Raw genomic sequence first — 19828 nt, 5'->3', positions numbered from 1 at the left:
TTCTGCACTGTGCAGAGCACTAGAACAGCTAGGTTGTTGATTCGCAAGGTTAAGGAATATGGTTGTGTAAGGAGAAAGAAATTTGACAGAGCTTCTTTCCATTGTCCAAGTCTACACTATTTTTGGATGTTTTTAGAATGTGTTTATTGTACAGTCAAAAATGTGACTGCAGCTGCTATCGATGTAGCTAAGTGAATTGGCTGAAATACCAAAAATGCTGCAACTCAGGCTACCGGCCCCAAACTGTAACAGTTGTGTCTGAGTTTTACAGTTCTTCCTTCATAAGCATTGTTAGTTTCTGAAGTAGTTTGTGTGTATACAGGCCCATACTTGCTGCTTTGAGATACTGGAGAAAGGCAGCTATGAGAACATACATTTTCTAGAGATACGTGATTTTAAAAACGGAAATTTTGGATAAGAAATCAATGTGTTTAACTTATTTTCAGCAGTACCATTTTTTGAGATATGGTTAGATCAACAAAGTATGTCAAATATGATGCTGTTCACTAGGTACCAATCCAAATACAAGTTCATCTGCTGATGTATGTGTTCAGAATAGCACTGTGAATTAATATTCACTCTTGAGCTGTGTGTAGGTTTTTTTGGGAACTAAATGCTGTCTGTGAAGTATTGGCATGAATATAGGTATTTGGGCACAAAACTTAAATTCAGAAGAGGGATAGTTCAAGCATCTGTTGATACATCTGTACTAATAAACTAACCCATGTCAAGTTTCTACCAAGCCTGGTAAAATGCCTCTTCTTACCCTTCAAAATAGAGTGACAGACTGTTAGTGCAGTGCCGGAGCTCTAAAGGACCAATGGAATTATCTGATAGGTATGCAAGAGATAGGGAGTAGGAGTGGGGAAAAGACCTTGCTGCTTTATATAGTGTAGATGACTGTATGTTAAACGACTATTAGCACTTTCAGTGTTGACGATTTTTAAAAGCATGCTGAAAAGCAGAGAGATGAAAACTAATTTTAAAGCTCTTTCATAATAGTTTTTAAGGATTTTGACCTGTTGAGTTTATCAGAACTAGTTTACCAATAAGAGATTGAGGTGAGATAATTTAGTATAGAGGTATATTAACAGGGGAGAGACAGTGAGAACCTTATGGGATGCTTAATTCCTGAAAAGGAATGTTGTCTTCAGAGTCTGGTTAGAAGCTGGGCCTGAAACAAATTAAAAAGCTGGTCACTATTTCTTAGCAGGCATGATTAGTTTTGAAATCAGATTTGAGGATAGCAGTGCACTCTCTACACGTGAATTCTCTGATCAAACCTGGTATCTTTGCAAAAATTTTATCTCACTGATGTAGTTTTAGTGTTCTATGCTGTGTTTTGAAAATAAATTTCAACTTCATTCTAAATAGTATGATGTATTAATCACAAATAAAAAAAATCATTCAACATCATAAAGTGAAGTTAAAAATAAAAAGTATATATTAAGGTAAATAACTTGAATGTGTGAGTGATTATCACAACAGCAATGTCAAATGCAATAGTGCTGCATTCTGCTGAATAAATTCATTTTAACAACTATTGAACAAAAAGAAAAGGTTGTTTCTCGAGAAAAATAATGAAAAAAATCTATGTGCAGGCATATGCACAGTTTGATAGAGCATTACTGCCAACCGATTGAAATCAGGGGACGTGTTATTTTAAGATGGTTTTATCTTCAAATTAGTACAACCTGTATGTTTAGTCAATCCTGAGAAATAATGCTCTTCCACAGGCTGTGCTGACCTTAGAGATGAGTTTTTCACCCCCTTATTGATTGACTTGATCAATGAATACTGGTTACAGGACAATTGATTTAAAAGTAGGATGTATAATACACTGGGATACTTATTCTAGTTGTTTAAGTTAAGAAATATGACAATAAATTCTGTTTCAGTCCATCAAGTAGTCAGTTCCAGCTCTGTTTAGAACATACCTCAAAGTTGGCCTCTTGAGGTTTTTTGTTACTTTGCCATGCACAGAACTTTATGGTTCCTGGTTATTCTTTTCAGAAAAAAAACCATTTTATTCCTCAAAGATTAGACTGAATACTTTAGAAGGGTTTCATAGATGTCTCAAATGACAACTTTGAACATTTTTAGAAAGTGGCTTTACAGAGTCTTATGGTCACTTCATTAATGAAATGGGAGATTTTAATGTTTTAAAACTAGCTGTCAGATCTGTTTGAGCACCTGTGACTAAAGCAAGCTAAAAGAATTTTAAAAACACAGCAATACAAACAGAGCTATTTCTTTAAAAAATTACCATTTTTTTTTCTAAACAGCATTTATAAATATTAGCTTTTATCCATCAACTTAATTTTTAAATGTTAAGGGCTTTTCTTGGATCGCTGTCAACAAAGTGCTCGGAACTAGAAGAAGAAAAACTTGCTCCAACACAGTTTCTTAAAATTTGTTTGCATTCCTCTTACTCTTGCTGTGTTTCCTGAAGGGATTAAACACTAAGTAGAAGAAATATTGCACAGCTTCCAAGAGACTTCAGTATTCTTTCTCTTTCTGCGGACCTGTAACACTAGGAATTATTGAGAAGACAAATGGCATCTCTCCCTCTTACAGTTTTTCTTTTGATAATTGATTTTTGTTCCTGCTGGGTTTATTTTCATTTACTAAAGGATATACTAAGGATTAGTTAGAGCCAATTCTTAAGATAGTGTCATGGTCAAAATTGAGAAGGAAAAGAATGTGATATTTCTACCACCTCTGCATGAGGTTCTGCAAACAGTAAAACCTGCTCTGAGATGAGTAATGCAGGATATATATTTTTCTTGTATTTTTTTTATTCATTCTTTGAACTGGAAAATTTATTCCTTAAAGAAATGCAGTCCTTGATTAGAGTGAAGATGAGGGATATTCTTTGTCTGCTGGGCATGAGCAGATTGCAGCTCTCCATGTATTTTAACTTGTAGACAGATTAACATAGCCTGTGCAACTCGGCAAGCTGTTTAAACCCTGGCTCAGATTGAGCAGTCATAAAATGGATTGGTGACTTAGGTTATTCATCCCAGCCATGACAGTTTAAAGGAGGTCACTGACAACGTCAACAGAGCGTATGATCCTTTTCTTCTAGATAGGCTTTACCTTGGGTTTTTTGTCAGGCAGGTTCTTTCAGAAGTATTTAGGCCTTCCACTTTCATCTCCATTAATCAGACGCTGTTCTGGAAGATATCCCTGTGAAAGGAGCTCCAGTGTTGGTTTTTGATGCCTGTAATCCCTTCAGTTAGGGAATGCGGAGGTCTTCGTAGACTATGGATCAAGAACATAATCCAAGTTTTTCAGAACAAGATACTTAATGAGATTAGAGCAGAAGAGTCTGGTGATTTCTACCATTCTCAGATTTGATTATCTCTTTGTTTTAAAAGGATTTCTGTCTTTTCCCCAATTATTGGGGATGTTGGGAACACTAACTGGGACATGTGTTGTGATGCACAGAAAAGAAAGAACTGAAATACCTTTGTTTCAGCCTGCCAGGACATTTTTGTGATATATTTGTTATACTAGTTTCTAGTTGCTTTGGAGAGTAACAAATCCCGAATACTAGAAAGTAGTATAGTTCTCATGTAAAAAGTAGCTGCAGAAATTCATTCTCTATTTCTGAAGCTGTTTCATTCTTATTATATATTTGCCGGTAGCATAAATTGTGATTAGTTAAACAGCTTTTAAGTACTACATTTGAATTTTTTGTTTTGTTTTGTTTTAGATCACTTGGCAAATAAAGGCATTCACATAATTTTCTGAACAGCTTATTTTGCTTGTTCTCATGCGGATATGATTTGAAAGAGAAGTCCAGCTTGCATATTGAATCACTTATGTTCTTTTTGTTCAGGTGAGATGATAAACTGGATGTAAGCCAGGCTTTTGACACAGTTTGGCACCCTGGCTTTCTAACAATGGTGATGGAATTAAGAGTGGAAGGCATAGGACTTAACTGATGATCAGGAAGATTCTAAAAAAAGCAAATAAGATTAAGTGAAGGTACAAGAGGGGAGGGAGAAGAAAAGAGGATGAAAGAGATGTTTATACATGAAACTAATATGAAGTGAGAAGGGTATCTGTGTGTTGCTAATGGTGGAACACACACACCACAGTTTAAAACAGCCTTGTTGCTATGTCTTGGGAATTTTAGGGAATCTGTTTTCCATTGTAGGATTATGAAACATTGTGCTCCAACATAATTCTTTTTTTCACAATGTCCATCTAAATGTCTCTTTATTGTATGGAGATATATATATATTTAAAAGACTTACCTGTGCATCTTAGCATGGGGTAACACAAGCTGGTAATACATTTTCAGAATAATTATATAAATAACTTCTTAAGGTTTTTGAAATCTTTTTGGATAGCTTAGCGTACTTTAGATTTTATGTGAAGTATGGTACGATATTTTGGTTCATATAACCTTTGTGGGATGAAAAATTATTTTGTCTTTTCAACAGTTTGAAACTCTTATTTGGAAGTCATTCCAAGCATGCTTTATTACTTGTCTGTATATCTTAAATGGAATGCCATCAGTTTCATTTCTCTGTTTCCCTTTTCCAGGAAGCTTACTTTAATTACAATTTTTATCTCAAGTGTTGCAGTATATTTTGTAGATATGTGCACTCTAAAATCCATTCTCCTTTGTTAAAGAAGACAATGAAACATTGTTTTAAATGGCATAAGAAATGCATGAGGAAGACTGCAATTTTTTTTGCGTAAAAAAGACTGCATATTCATTTTGTTTCAAGTTTCAAATTGATTCTGTGTAGATGTGGTCATGGTGATTAATGAAGTTGCAGGGAATCACTTGATGACAGCAGTACCTCATAAAAGGAATCTGCTAACACAAAATTCTTTACCTGATGTGGATGAAAATTTGGTTCATTTGTGTATAACTGGTGAATAATAAGTCTGTTGAATTGGAATGTATAGTTAGTGGTCTATGTCTCCTCCAGACTTGAATATGACCTCAGATTTCTAGTGATGTCATACAAGCATGAATTAGCTTGGATTTTTCAACAGGAAAATGGTATATCACTTGGCAAGAACAAACTTAGCTTGTATAATAGTTATTTCAGTGGAAATTGAGCTGGAAATACTTTTGTTCTGGGTTACAATTTTAAAAGCAAAAAAGCTCATTTTGTAACTTTTTGAAGGTTTCATAACTCCCACATAACCTAATGCTGACACTCCATACATGTAACACAATTTTTGTGCACCTCTAGAGGATCTAATAATGTAAACAGATTAAAAAGACTTGTCTCCACTTTATCTTTTCTGTACAAAATCTGGAAGTATTGTTATTGTCTAAGAAAAACTAAACTGGTCCTGTGGACTGTCAGCCTTATATTTTTGGAGAGAAGTGACCTCTGGGTTTCAACTGAAAATATGAAAGACTATGATATTACATGAAACGTCTAGAAGTATTTGATGTTGGTATGTAAGAGAGGAGGCCTTGAGACCTATTTTTTGTTTTGGTTCTACTACTGTCCTAGTGAGTGTGTCTTGTGAGTCACTTTCTCCCCATAGTGCCCAAGTTTCTCTATCTGTAAAATTATTTTTTGCCAAAATCAGAAATATTTTTATATATTAGCCAATTTTATAACTACCACAAAACACTTAGCTTATGTCTTCAGATAGATGTTTTAGACAGGTGTTTGATCTTTGAGCTTTTCAACAAAAAGCACATGGAATATAATTAATGATGTGTTTTAAAACCAGAAGGAAGCTTACTATGTAGGAACTGGTGAGCCAAAGATGTAAATTGTTGAAATATTGTGCCTCAAATCTTGGTATTGCATGGAACTGAAACACTTATGGACGTGTAGGTATGCCTGAAAAATAAAAGTGAACTAATCAGAATTCTGTCATTTTAGTGATTTGGGGATACAGTAACACAGCTTTTCCAGTCATTACAACTTTTCACTTAATCCATTAGACAATCCAAAGCAAGCATTTGCTGCTTAAAAATAAATCATTACAAGTGCAAAGGAAGGAGCTCTCTGTTTAAATCTTACAATAGAGGAACAGGTCTTGAAACTTGTCATGAAATTCACATATCAAAATGAAGAAGGTATTGGAAAAGTCTTAAAAGTATTGTCTCTTGTGAGACATTTGATTGCGTAAAAGAGATTTTAGCCTGTTGAAAAGAAATTCTTCTGTGGAAACAATATAGCATAAGGGCAGCAGATTTAAGGGTTTTGCTTTTCTCAGTCCTAGAGGTGTGTATTTGCCCTTTCCTGCACAAATTCATTTGTGGTTAAACAACTTTACTGAGCAGGATTTTGTGTGAGGGTGAAATGACAGTTGCTGGATCTCCTGTGGCTGAGCACTTGAAAGACCAACACTTGGAGATCTTGTGGTCTGTTCAGTAGCCTCTACAATGTAACTCAGCCCATGCCGGGATTCTGGTGTCTTCCCACCCTGCCCCCCTTTGTGGCCTCACTGCAGTTTTTTGGCTATTACACAAATCATGACCTTTTTTTCCTGTTTTGTCTTCAGCGTCTGTTTCCTGTTTTCTCCTTCCCTCCCCCACCCCATTTTTTATTCCTGACTTTCTCTCCAGTGGTGTCTTTACTTTCTTTCACTGTTAGCTTGTTTTTCCCAAGTTTTCTGTTCGTAATAAAAGGAAGAGAGAATTGAGAGCTGTAACATCAGTCCTTCCCTTTTACTGTGTTTCTGTATCCACACTTGTTACTGAATTTATTGAACATTAATTTGCATGTTGTTCATACCATTTCCCAAAACTCAAGTCTATCATATGGATATATTTCTCCCATCTTAACGCAGATGTACACATTTTCTAAGTGGTAGAAGTTTTCAGTCTTCTATTTGTTGAGGCTCATATGTTTAGGCAGACTTCTTAGACTAGCACATCCCAGACTTCATCCAGATGAAAGCTCCAGTTCTTGGTCTCTGACATCTCGCTTTGGGAACTATTGTTCAAGTGATCTTGATTTCTGAGAGAAGATGATGTAATTTTAAGCAAGAGTGTGAGTCCCTTGTTCTTTTTGTTAGTATATGCTTCCTATTTCTTCCACACAGGAATATGCTCTTGCAAAAAAAAGAATAGTCATTAACCACTGTATTATGGTCAAGAAAAATTTGCAATGAGTTTGGTCTGTTTATATGCTTATATGAATTTTCCCTTTCTCATTGCTTTATATTTCAAAGTACTTCAGAGTTAAGGAAAATTTAGATAGGTTGGGGGAAATCCTTGACAGTGAGCTCAAACACAGCCTTGGATCTAAGATTAAATGCAAGAGATGCGTAACCATAGAGAACAGCAGGACAAATATGCTTTCAAGCATTTGTTCAGTCAGCACCTAAACTGATGAGGCCAAAAGGAGGCAAAGAAACCCCTAAATCAATGCAGATTGGAGGTTTAATGCAAACAAATAAGTCTTTTTGGGGTGGAGTTTATAATGTGCTGTATTTGTTTGTATAATAAAACTGTTAGATGATAAATTGCTGTCAACTTGGATTTGTGTTTGCCTAGGACTGTTTCAAAGCTTTGAAACTTCTCTGCATATATAGAATGAGAACTGAAAATGTGGCCCAAGAAGGCAGAAAAAAGCCTCTACTTAATTTGGCCTGAAAGCTTACTGTAATAACATACCATTCCCATTTGGATGTGGTCATTAAAAGGCTTTTCTGCAATGGGTGAGGCTACTTTGGTAAACTGCAGTTTGTGGTGTATATTTATATGGGAATGTCATTGCAGTCGTGGTTTGGCAAATCACCATCTGTCTTTTTCTTGTCTACAGGACGGTTCTAGATACTCCTCCCTACCTTGTTCTTGGTGTTCACAAATGAATTATTCTTTTAAATCTTTCTTATCTGTCATCTTTCCCTAACTCTCCAAAGAAAACTTTGTTTAAATAGTTACTCCCTTGGGACTTCCATGCATATCCTGTTATCTGTTTTATATTACAATCTTTCATGCTGGGAATGTCCTTCCAAAAAGCACAGAACAGCTTAAGCACTTAGATCACTAACAAACATGTTAAGTGCTGAAGTCCAGGCACAAAACCAGCATTATTAGCATAAAATTCTCTTTTGCTTTTTTTTTCCCTGTTAGTATTATTAGACCTGTTTCTGACCTCTAGGGCATCATTTAACTTTGTCTAGCTTAGAGATGTTTGCAGTGGTTGAAATGTTGTTAGTGGTCAAGCCATTGCCATGAAAAGCGGGAAGCTTGTAGAAAGCTGCTGGTATTTTCACTCTTCGAATCAAATACCAGCATTCAGAAGACCCTATGGGAGCGATGAAGTTTTGGCTGCCAATTTTATTTGCTCAGCAAAGAGGCATCTCTCCTTCGCTGCTTTTTGTTGCTTGGGATTGGCAATGTTAGGCTCCCACAGGAGCTGTAGATGCATACTTTCTTGAAGACCGGTATTATCTATAGTTTCAATACTTCATTATATATTCCAGTAAACATAAGTATGTAGGAAAATGTTTGCAGTGTTCTGCTTTACATATATCATTTTAGGTGCATTATAATTATTCAAGGGCGGGGGGGGAGGGGGACATAACAGGGCTATGACACTGAACAAATTAGTTCTGCTCTTTCAAGACAATACTTCTGTTCCAGTAGCACATGAAAGACTCAGCTAGCTGGTGCTAGCTGCAAACATAAAAATTAAAACGCCAACACAAGACATCTCGGGTGTCTAACCCCTGAGGTTTGGGGAATGTGGGACAGCTGACAGGGAATATGAAATAGCATTGTAGCAGTAGTTGTGAATTACTATGGTTTTAACTACTCTATTTTTCATGTGTTTATTTTTTTAATAAAGTATGCTAAATAATTAATAGCCTGGGTTTGTTTAGTTGCATGTGTGTCAAGATCTCTCTAGGTCCTTCAACAGTGGATCACATACTGGTAAGCAACAGAGACAGCTGCAACTTACCTCCAGAAATGCTTCACCATATATCTGGAAACTTTGCACTTATTTGGAATTTGGATTAAGCTTGTTGAAGATTGCCACAGATGCCATTTAACCAAATATTTTAAACTGACTTCATTATCGGTAGGAAGTGGTGGCAGTATCAATTTTTGTGTTTCAACTTTCATCCTGATTCAGGAAAATTGACATTAAAAAAAGTAGCAGAAGATTCTACATCTATCACCTGTATAAAATAATTTATAATTTTAATGTCACTTTTTCCAAGTTTTTGTTTCCCTCAGTAATGTGCAAACATCAACCAGTATTGTTAAACTGGCTTGCCAAAGAGAACTGTTCTCTCCATAGTGCTTATATTTGACAATAGCAAAAATGAAGTGTGTTTTAAAGTTGAAATACAGAACTGATGTTGCTGACAAAAAAGGCACTTCTGTGGCCTGTGTTTACACCCTGAAGCTTTGTAAACAACATTTGTCTATTGAATTCTATTCTTGTACGTGACAGAGCAAACTGTCTTAATGCATTTGTCAGTCGGTTTCTGGCCATTGTTCCGAAGCTGGATTATCTGAAATAAAAAGCTAACAGGCATTTTGAATGTGATCTCAATAGTGTCTGCATCTGTATGACATTCAGCCTTGTCATAACTGGTGAAATAAAGTTAATGGTTATATTTGCTGATGAAAATTACTTGCAAATGTGTCCTGTTTGTAGGGGTCTGTCACTAGTGTTCTACCAAAAGCACAGCTTAGTCACTGATTTCTTTTTCCTGACCTTAAATCCTGGTGTTGCAGTTATTTCCCTCTTTTGCATGCTGTTGTACATTTCCTAAACATGCGAGATGTTAATAATTCTCTATATGACTTCCACTGAAGAGGAAATGGATACTTCTCAAAACAATGATGTGTGTCTGGGATTCCAGCATCCCAGAGCTTTATTACACTGGGGCCTCTCAGTTTGCAGTAAAAAAAATTCTCAGATAATAATACGTTATTTTTCAACCTGAGTTGGAAAGTGCTTTGATTAACCATGTTATTGTAAAGTGCCTTGGAAGCATACTTTATGCAACAGTAAGCTTAATGTTTTAAGTATAAACTGTTTTTATTCCTGCCAATACATTATAAATTAAAAAAAGTAAAAGTTGAAAATGAAAAATTTATTGTGGCATCTAGAAATCCATCACCTCCAAATCAGAACAAGCTAAATAATTTACAGAACCCAAATAGATTCCCTCCAATTTCTTTAATAAGAATTGGAAAAAATGAAATGTTTGCCCATGCTTCAGTGGAATTGTGGCAGTGTTATAGAAACAACCATTTGGTGAGGTGGGATGGAGTGGAAGGAAGAGAGATTGCAGGGGCAACATTGCTCAGAACAAATGAATGCTCGCTGCTGTTTTTAATCTCTCAAATTGTGGTTATCATGAGGGTTTAATGTGACCAGTCAAAACCCACTGTAAACTTGCAATGTTGATTTTAAAGATAGGGCAGAGATTTTTCTCAAACTGTTGTTGTTAGTTTGTTGGACAGATAACAGGAAAACAGAGCTGTCTCTTGACCCGTGTCCATTTTCTGGCTGCTGGAATGAATTTGGAACTAAATCCCAGTTTTCCACTGAGCATGCCCTTCTCTAGCAGTGTCAGGGCTTGGGTGGGGTCACTCTTGTTCGATACAGTTTTTCAAAAGACTGTTTGATTCTCATCAGTTCGCAACATTTTTTCAGTGCTGGGTAACAGCACAAAACTAGCTTGATAAACAGATTATATATGTCCATATGTACTCTGGCAGAGAGAGATTTCTTGTTTTGAATTAAGTTGCTCTTTGAGATTTGTTTTTTTTCCTTGATATATCAGAGTATTTGTAGATTGAAAATACAGAAGGAACAGGTTCCTGTTATGTCTGGATATAGTATAGATAGCACTGAGAACTGCAGGATGTATACTTGCTTAAATGTAATCTCAAAGAAATTTCAATGTGTGCATCACAACTTGGCTATGTGTAGCACTTGAAAGGTATTTATGTTCTGATTTTGTTGAAAGTTTTGGGGTGGTTTTTTAATTATGAGCTTTACATGCAGTTCTCAATGCATTTCATTTAGTTTGGGAAACAGCACTTTCTAATATTTTCTATGTTTTATTATACATTTTTAGGCTGCTACTTAGTGTCAGGAGACAAATTTTAGCAAAATACTGTTTAAAGAGTTCTCACTTGTTTTCATGTCTCATAGTATTATCTTTCCTTTCTGGAGAGTTGTATCCCTTCAACTGAATTATCCTTTAAAACTAATCCTTTTAAGTTGTATATGGATTGCAGTAATCAAGTTATTCAGATGGCCTGCAGCAGGTGTTTTATGAAAAGTTGGGAGCACTTGACTGGGAGGGTGAATAGATATGTGTTGTGCTGCTTTAATGGGAAAAAGATTTTGATAAACAGTAATGTTTCTGGATTCTATTTTGACTTTACAAAGAGTTGAGGTAACTTCCCTCGGGTTGCTTTACAGAAATTTGTCAGCATAATAGAATATTTTCATTAATAGGGCTATCTAGACTGCAGATGGTCGCTTTGCAATTTTAGACAGAAAAAGCTTTCTCTGTCTCACTTAATTTTCTGTCTATATCCTTGATTTTTTTTTTTTTTTTTTTTTTTTTTTTGGTCTTCACAGTGATCTTCAGATTTACTCTAGTACTTGTCTTATATTGTTGTTTCAGAAGTATTTTTTAATTTTATGCCATCCTATGTAGGGACTTGTCAGTGTTTTTCTGGTGAGTCCTGTGTATTCTGTGTAGTGCAAGGAATGGTAACACATCTACAATAATTTTCTAACACTACAAAAATAATTCTAGAGGCTTGATATTTCAATACTTGTATAAGGACTTGTATAATGTTTTCCTAGGAATGCAGGTAGGCTACTGTATTTGGGAGGGAAACATTGTATGCTTGCAAATATTCAGCACAGATGTAAATATGAAGGCTAACGAAATACCTGTTATTTTGAATAGTGGGTTCGCTATCTAGATAAAAGGATGCTTATGAATACAGTTGACATTAACTCTGGGGCTGCTAGCCAGCATGATGTGCCTGGAATTCTCTGAAAACTGGATTTGATAGACATACAATCCTTTGGGAAGACACCATTTTGTGCCATGTCTACTCTTGGAGATAAGCTTAGATGCTATGTGAATATGTGTATATACTTAGACACACATGTTCGTGTACACATGTAACTAATTTTTATTGTCATGGAGTAGTAATTCACTGTTTGGCTCTGAAATTGTATTTATTAAAATGTTATGTTAATACTTCTACGAAAGGATTCAATTCCTTATCATATTTGGGGGAATTACACTTGAAATTGGAATATTGTTGCTATTTAAAGTTTGACCTTTGAAATGTGCTCCTGATTTTTTAGAACTATTATGGCACCATCTGCTGACCAATGTACAGACTGGCAATGACAGTTTGCTCACCTGGCTACCTCCTTGCAAATAAGCTTCCAGTTTAGGAGGCAGTTGGAGCAGAATCATAAGGAGAAAGGGTGATTTTTAGTTGGCTTATGTTTAGGATAAATATTTTTAGCAGGAGATATTGTTACAATGGCAAAAGTCTGAATCATGACAGAACTTTAGTTGTCTAGTCACCTGGATTATTGCATAAGGCTCCTTCATGACCTGTGAAGCTTTGAAAAAAAAAAATTTTGAGGATTTTTTGGCTATATGTGGCATAGGATTGTTCTTGGTGGTCTGTTTATCAATGCGTTACCCTCTAAGCCTACAAAGAGCTGTGACAGCATGAGATCAGTTCAGGCCGCAGCTCTGGTGGTCTCATCACTGCATGGGAAACCGATGGACTCTGACAGGCTTCTGCCCTGTGGCTACTGCTGAGACTTGTAAAAAAGCAGAGTCTGCAGTCTGTCTCTTCAGCCTCTGCAGTTAACCTTGATTTTTGTGCATGGTGATCATCAGAGAAGGAGCAAACTGAAACAGTCCTTGTCACACTGTATGTAAATACTTAGGTTCAATTGCTACAGATCATCTTAATTGCTTGAAAATACATGATTAGATTTCGTACATGCAAAACATGTTTTCCTGTCGGTTCTCTGTTGTAACTTTTTTAAACATGTTCAGTAGTTTGCTAAACTGTTGATCTTTTACTTTAGTCTCATCTATTTTTTTTCAGGAATGTGCTTAAAAATGAACTTAATCCAAATTATTAGATTCAGTAGTCAAAGCATGTCTGTATGTATATAGTCCTGCGTATGTATAAATACAGAGAAGGATGCAAGCTTCTATGGGAGAACTGGGGTACTTTTGAGTTGATGTTTGGCTGCAGATCACTTTTTTATGAGAAGCCACACAATGTAAATGTTGCAGATTGATGTAACTAAGCCAATTTTAGGGAAGTTTTTGTTTCCTTAAGGATCTCAAAGTTGAAAACTGTATTCTTTAGTTGTTAATTTATTCCTTTGCATTCAGAGAGCTCCATGTCTTCGCAATTGTAGTAATCCGCCTAAAAAATTACTAAAAGGTGAAATTGGATTTGCTTTTCGCTTTGTCTGCTAATAGAATGTGTGCAGGTTATATTGGCATCTTCAGCAACATGATGCTGCACAGTGGTGTGCTGATAGAACCATGTGATGCCATGAGTTTTCTTGTTTACATACTGATGATAAAATACAAGCTTTAAAATTTCAGAGAAATGTAGAAGAAAGTTTTTTTAGTTCGTACATTCAGCCCAATTTGGAGTATAAATCATTGTATTCTACAGAAAAATAACAGATTTAAGCTTTTGAAAAAATCTTCTGGGTGTAGTAGCAAGTTCCTCAGGTATTACTTGCTGGTTAAACCAGACCTTTTACACTCTGTAAAATTTGAATGACTGTTCTAGCTAGGATTTTACTTCTTTATGGCTTTCATGTCAACAAATTTTGTGTTGAAGCCAGCAGGCATGTTGTTCATAAATGACCTATCCTAACCAACTGTGATATGCCGAGCAGTCTTCCGCTGTGCTTCAATAATACAGCAAGAAATAAACCACTTTAAAACAAAAGAAAAAAACTCCCAAATAAGTAGTTGAAGTACACATGACCTTGTTTTAGGTTTTCGTGTGTATTTTTCAGATGTTAGAAATTTTCTTTGCTCTCTTTTTATTCTTTTATGTTGTGGTGGTTTGACCTTAGCTAAATGCCAGGTACCCACCAAGTTGCTCTATCACTTGCCCCCCCCCCCCGCCCCCCTTCCCCCTTTTTTCTCAACAGGGCAAAGAGGGGAAAGAAAATAAGATAGGAAAAAAAAAAACAACACAACCCTTGTGGGTAAAACAAAAGCAGTTTTAATATAAGCAAAGCAAAACAAATGTCTGCACGCAGAAGCAAAAAAAGAAAACAGATTTATTCTCTACTTCCCATGAACAGGCGATGTCGGGCCTTCTCAGGAAGCAGGGCTACAATACGCGTAGTGGTTGCCTCGGAGGACCAAGGGTGACCCCACCCCCTTCCTCCTTTTTCCCAGCTTTACACCTGAGCAGACGCCATATGGTATGGAATATCCCTTTGGTCAGTTCAGGTCAGCTGTCCTGGTTGTGTCCCCTCCCAAGATCTTGCTCACCCCGTCCCACTGGCGGGGGAGGAAATGTTGGAAAGAGCCTTGGTGCTGTGTAAGCACTACTCAGCAGTAGCCACACCACCAGTGTGCTATCAACACCCTGCCAGCTCCCAACATAAAACACAGCACCATGAGGGCTGCTACAGGGGAAAACCAATTCCGGCTCAGCCAGACCCAGTACATATGTGTACCCCATGTGAGCTTTAATATTTGGAAGTGCAAGTGTGGAATTAGTTAACTTCTATGAAGACAATGATTTTTAAAAGGAATTATTAATAATATGGTGATCCAGAAAACTGCACGACTTGTGCAGACACCCATGTTGGCACTGAGTTATAATTTATTTCTTCTTTTCTTCTGCAACATGGTGGTTTCTCTGTGAATCCTACTAGACTGGTGAAGATATAACTATCAAAGTTATTTTGATTTCTTGAGTTTGCTATGAATCTTAGTCACAAACCAAGAAAGGATTTAGGATTGTCTTTTCCTTCTTTAATATACTCAGAAAATGAGTAAAACGAGATCCAGAAATATATGGAAAAAGGATTTGGATTTGTTTGTCTGTGCTGATGAATAGGAAATACCATAATGGAAACAGTGAATTAAGATGTAGATTATCAACTGCAGTGAAAAGAAGCTTTCTATGGTTTTAGTTAAATGTTTGTGATCTCTGAGCCACTCTTTTTCTGTGGTTTTTTCTTTTAATAAACTTCATGTTATACTCAATATGTCTTCTGTTTCTAGTTTAACTATGGTGACAGGAATCCTTCTGGTCAGGCAACTACATTTCAAGAATTTACACTAGGAACTGAAAGAAAGGTATCAACCAACTGACAAATCTGTATATTTGAGAGGAAATAGAATGGTAAGGAAGGAATATAGTATTCTGCCCTGCTTTCAGGTGTGAATTCTGGCCAGCATTAGTTTCTTCTCAGTGGAATAAAAAGGGAGATGGAGAGGGGAGAGAATACCTGTGTCCTCAGTTGCTTCCTGGCCAGCATCCTTGCTTGGGGAAGTTGGGAGAGTTATGATTAGGGCAGGATATCTGTTCCCCATAGAAGTGGGACCTGTTTCAACAAAGTTCCTCTTCAGAAATTGTGTGGTTGTTTCCAAAACTTTTTTCCCTCCCACCCCCACCTTAGTCCTTGCAGTTTGGGTTAGACATTCAGTTTGCATGAGGCAAGTTTTCAGGAGGATTGCAAAGGATATAGATGTTATCACTAATAGTTTAATATGCATGGGTTTAATGCCAATTGCAAAATCTACCAAGATTTTTTTTGTCTTTGATCAAACCTTGGTAATCCCTCCATTTGAGCATCTCCCTAAGGCTCCTTTCTGTTGTCCACTCTTGCTGCAAGATTCTTACACTCATTCTCCTTTCTCATTTCTAAAGGAAATATGCATTTAATCATACCTTGCAATCCAAAGGAAGTGAGATAAGGAGAACCCTATCCTACTGTAGCTGTTACAGAGCTTAAAAAAATTAGAGAGGCAAAAATACATAGTGTGCTACATAGTAAGAGCAAATGAGAGTTTACTTGGAGACAGGAAGAGAAGTTGCTGTTAAAGTTTGGAACAGTAAATTTTCAACCTAATTTGGTTTATTTCTTCCGAATGATATTTATGAGACAAATGCTGTCTGCTTCTTATTTCCATTACCTTTCTGACACATTGTTGGCTGTTAAGACACAGGGCTGGGTGGGATCTTGCAAGGCCTTCCCTGTCAGTGCAGGAGGGGATCAGGAAAAAGCCATTTCCAGATAACCTGGTTACTTGATCTGCTCGACTGTAGTGAAGGTAACATCAGAGACTTTATAACCTGCAACAGTAGACTCTGATTGTAGAACTCCAATGTTTTGTCCCCCACCACCTCTGGTTTTCCTGTGAACTACAAAATTGGAGAATCTGCCAGGGCATTGAGTGCAAGGAAAGGCAGGTAGACCTGATTTTTTGTTTTTTTTAAGCGATACCTAATTCTTGTGCCAGAATGAAATTCTAGAAGAAAGAAATGTATCAAGCTCATGTGGTAGAGAAGGTAGATATTTTGGGAGGACTATCCCTTACACTTGCCATTGTTCAGTAAATTCATCAATCTCTTAACAGCTCATTCAGAGACTACCTGGATTATAAAGACATCTACAGGTTTAGCAAAGAGGTATGTCTTGTTTTGTAGGTTTTTCCTCTCTATTCCTCATCTTCTTCCCTAGAAACTACTGAAGTTACAAGTTTATAGGAAATTGAACTCATGAAAGAAACCATCTCCTGCTGTGGGCATCAAATGAAGGCATTAAATGAATGTGGACAGACCTATTCAGGCAGGGGCTGTAAACAAGTTTCCCTTGCTTCAGCAGTATAAAGTCAAGTTCTCCTTTTAACTGTAACTTCAATTATGAAAACCTGGACACTTAGAGATGCAGAACATTTCCTGCTTCACACTGGGCAAGTTTGTATCACCCACTGCTATCCTGTCTAAATTTCATCAGTTAAGATGCGTAACTTGGTATCCTCAGTTCCTTTTATTGTTAGAACAGTGTCATAGGAACATGTTTACAGGGTGATTTATTTTGCTTAGTTCTAAGGAATTTTCTGCAGATATCTTCTATTTGACTGTATAATCAAAATACGAGCTTAATTTTTGGAGTGGTATATAATGAATTTTTATTACTGTGTACATGTATTTAATGCATTTCTGCATATTTTGAAAAGTAAAAAAACCATGCAGGAAACATCTATTTTCCTTTTCCTATAGCTTCTCTGAAGATTTATCAAGGTCTCTGAATTTTTTTTTTTAGCTAATTTTTGAGAAAAAAATGGTTCATTCTTAGAGATGCATGAGAAAAAATCACCATCATCTCTTAATAATGAAACCTTCATTTTGACTTTAAATAGAGTGGATCACTATTCTCTGATAGGCAGAAGTTTGGATTTTTCTCTTGGGGAAAGCTGATTTTGGTTTTCTATGTATTGTTCATTTTGATAATAAACTTTTAAATAATAATAATAAAGATTGATACCTACCATTAGAAAAGAACAGCAGCAATTCTGTGTAAGATACGAAAGTTATAGCAAAATGTAATTTGACTAGTAGCAGCTTTAAAACTAGCTTACTATATGTAGCACACTTATATGCTATATGTGGCTTTAAATAGCAAATTCTTTAATCTCAACAGCTAGTCAAATGAAAACTTGCCTTTCAGAGGCCCATTACCTCTGAGATAAATAATACTTACATTAATATTAATCCTCTATCACAACAAGCTTTATTAATAGTAGTAAAACTTGAAGGCCTTTATAAAAAGTGAAAGAAATTGCTACATAACTGAGATATTTAAGCTTGAAATGTATTCAGAAGTCTCTAGTATAGCAGTAAAGATACTAACTTTTCCTTTAATTTCCCCATTGGTGAATGTTTTGGTTTAGTGACATTTAAAGTAACTAACAGAAACACCCACAATACGTAGCTACTTTTGGTCTTGAGATGCTTGCTTAATATGAATTTGCCTGTAGATATTTCAAGACTCCTGTGTCTAAGCTTCGTACTGAGATAACTGTCAAGTTTGTTTCCTCTGGCTCAATACTGTCCATATCTTTTGCCAGAAGGGCTTATCTCTTATATATCTAGGCATCTATTAGCTTCTTTCTTTTTTCTTTTTTTTTTTTTAATGCAACAGATTTGACTATAAACTAAAACTTAAACACTAAAGCTGTGACCTCCCATCTAAAGTCAGTATCTTCTTCTGCTACTGTCAACTGTAAACCTACTGGTTGCTTCTTTGCTGAAAAGGTATGGATGAGGAGGATGGAAGAGTTATGTAAGGTCTAAGAGTATAGATATTTTAACTAAGTCTCTTTTAAGGCAAGAACGTCTTTTCTTAATGTAAAAAGGAGCAACTAGAAGCATGCACTCTTTCTTGATTTAAAAAGATTTTCTGTGTAAAATTTGTGTTATATTGATAGGTGTCACTGAATAGTAAGGGGCTTGTATCTACCAGTTTAACTAGAGAAGGCGGATGCTCTTCTGAAGTTTGAGCATCTGGGTCAACCAAGGAGCCCCATAGAAAGAGAACTGAAGTTAATCATTAAATAATCTTGGACAATAACATCAGGAGTATCTTACAATAAAAAAAGATGCATTTCAGTGAGCACACTTGAATTTTTATCAAGGAGAAGGAAAGTATTGGTAGATCTATCTCTCTAGAGTAGTATTTTTAAAAACCTTTATCTTCAGAGAACTAAGTTTTAGCTTACTGGTTTTACTTGTGGCTGAGAATTTGAAAAGTACTTCATTAACCCTAACAGGCTTAATTTAGAAACTCTTGTAGATGTTAGTACAAATTATTGCAAATAATGTAAGAGTCAGTAAAAATAGTGATGCTACATAACAAAACTTTTTATTGTTGCTTCTTTTAGTGTAAGTTGTGACAATGACAACTGAAGTTGGCTCAGAGACTGAAGTAAAGAAAGATTCTGAGCAGCTGGGACCAGACAAAGCCAAGGACAAGCCTGAAGAAGCATCAGAGACTCCAGAAAATCCAAAGTCCAGGGAAACATCCTCTGAAGAAGCTCAAGATTCTTCCTCTGTCCCAGCACCAACTAGCCAAAGTAGTCCAAGTAGCCAGAAGAAGGAAAAAGCTGCACCTGAAAGCAAGGGTATTTCTCGTTTCCTTCCCCCGTGGCTTAAGAAACAAAAATCATACACCTTGGCAGAGCCCAAAGATGAGATCAAGAAAAGGATCACAGGGGAAGAACAAGTAGTTGAAGAAAGTGAATGCCAGACACCAGAGGGGGTGGCTCAGCCAAAAAAGAGCTTAGAAGAAGCAGCAGCTGAAAATCGGCGTAATGCTAAAGCTGACGACAAAGAAGAAAAACACTCTGTTAGTAGTGCTGAAACACAGGTATGCGTGGGAAGACTAGTAGATGCTTTGTAGTAATTTTGATGAGATCTGTTTCATGATTCACGTAATTCATGTAAAGCTTTGTTAGGATCATTTTGGGGACAAAATGATAGCTACTTTCTGGCCTTTTGTGCAGTAGGGTTGATACAGTTATGAGTAGCACAACTGGTTTTAAAGGTTCCTGCTCTGTGGCAGACCATTTTTTACTCCTGTTGTTCTAGATGTTTAATTTTAGTGTAACCTCACACTTTGGCATAGTTCAAAGGAACATTGAACTGTATCATTGTGGTAGAAATGAGCAGGGAAAAGAGGAGACGCTTCTTAAGCCAGCTTTGACTCTGAAGCCATTGGATTGCATGAATACCTCCTTAGTGACTTAACCACAACAAATAACAAATGTATTATCTCTGAGACCTTATAATCTCAATATTTGT

At 36.3% G+C, this 19828-nt stretch overlaps 1 protein-coding gene across 17 annotated transcripts in view; it reads left to right on the top strand.

Annotated features, from left to right (window-relative positions):
• EPB41L2 (erythrocyte membrane protein band 4.1 like 2) overlaps positions 1-19828 on the top strand; it is a 131119-nt gene that overhangs the window by 29627 nt on the left and 81664 nt on the right. For all 17 annotated transcript variants that reach the window (XM_074862505.1, XM_074862498.1, XM_074862504.1 and 14 more), the window contains exon 3: positions 18910-19394. In XM_074862505.1, the coding sequence (XP_074718606.1) occupies positions 18924-19394 (471 nt within the window). In that variant the 5' untranslated portion in view covers positions 18910-18923. The remainder of the gene's footprint in view (positions 1-18909; positions 19395-19828) is intronic.

The sequence above is a fragment of the Strix uralensis genome, chromosome 3 (assembly GCF_047716275.1).
Source record: "Strix uralensis isolate ZFMK-TIS-50842 chromosome 3, bStrUra1, whole genome shotgun sequence".
Taxonomy (NCBI): domain Eukaryota; kingdom Metazoa; phylum Chordata; class Aves; order Strigiformes; family Strigidae; genus Strix; species Strix uralensis.
Note: the sequence above shows the minus strand (reverse complement) of the source record. Positions and strands in the feature narration are given on the sequence as shown.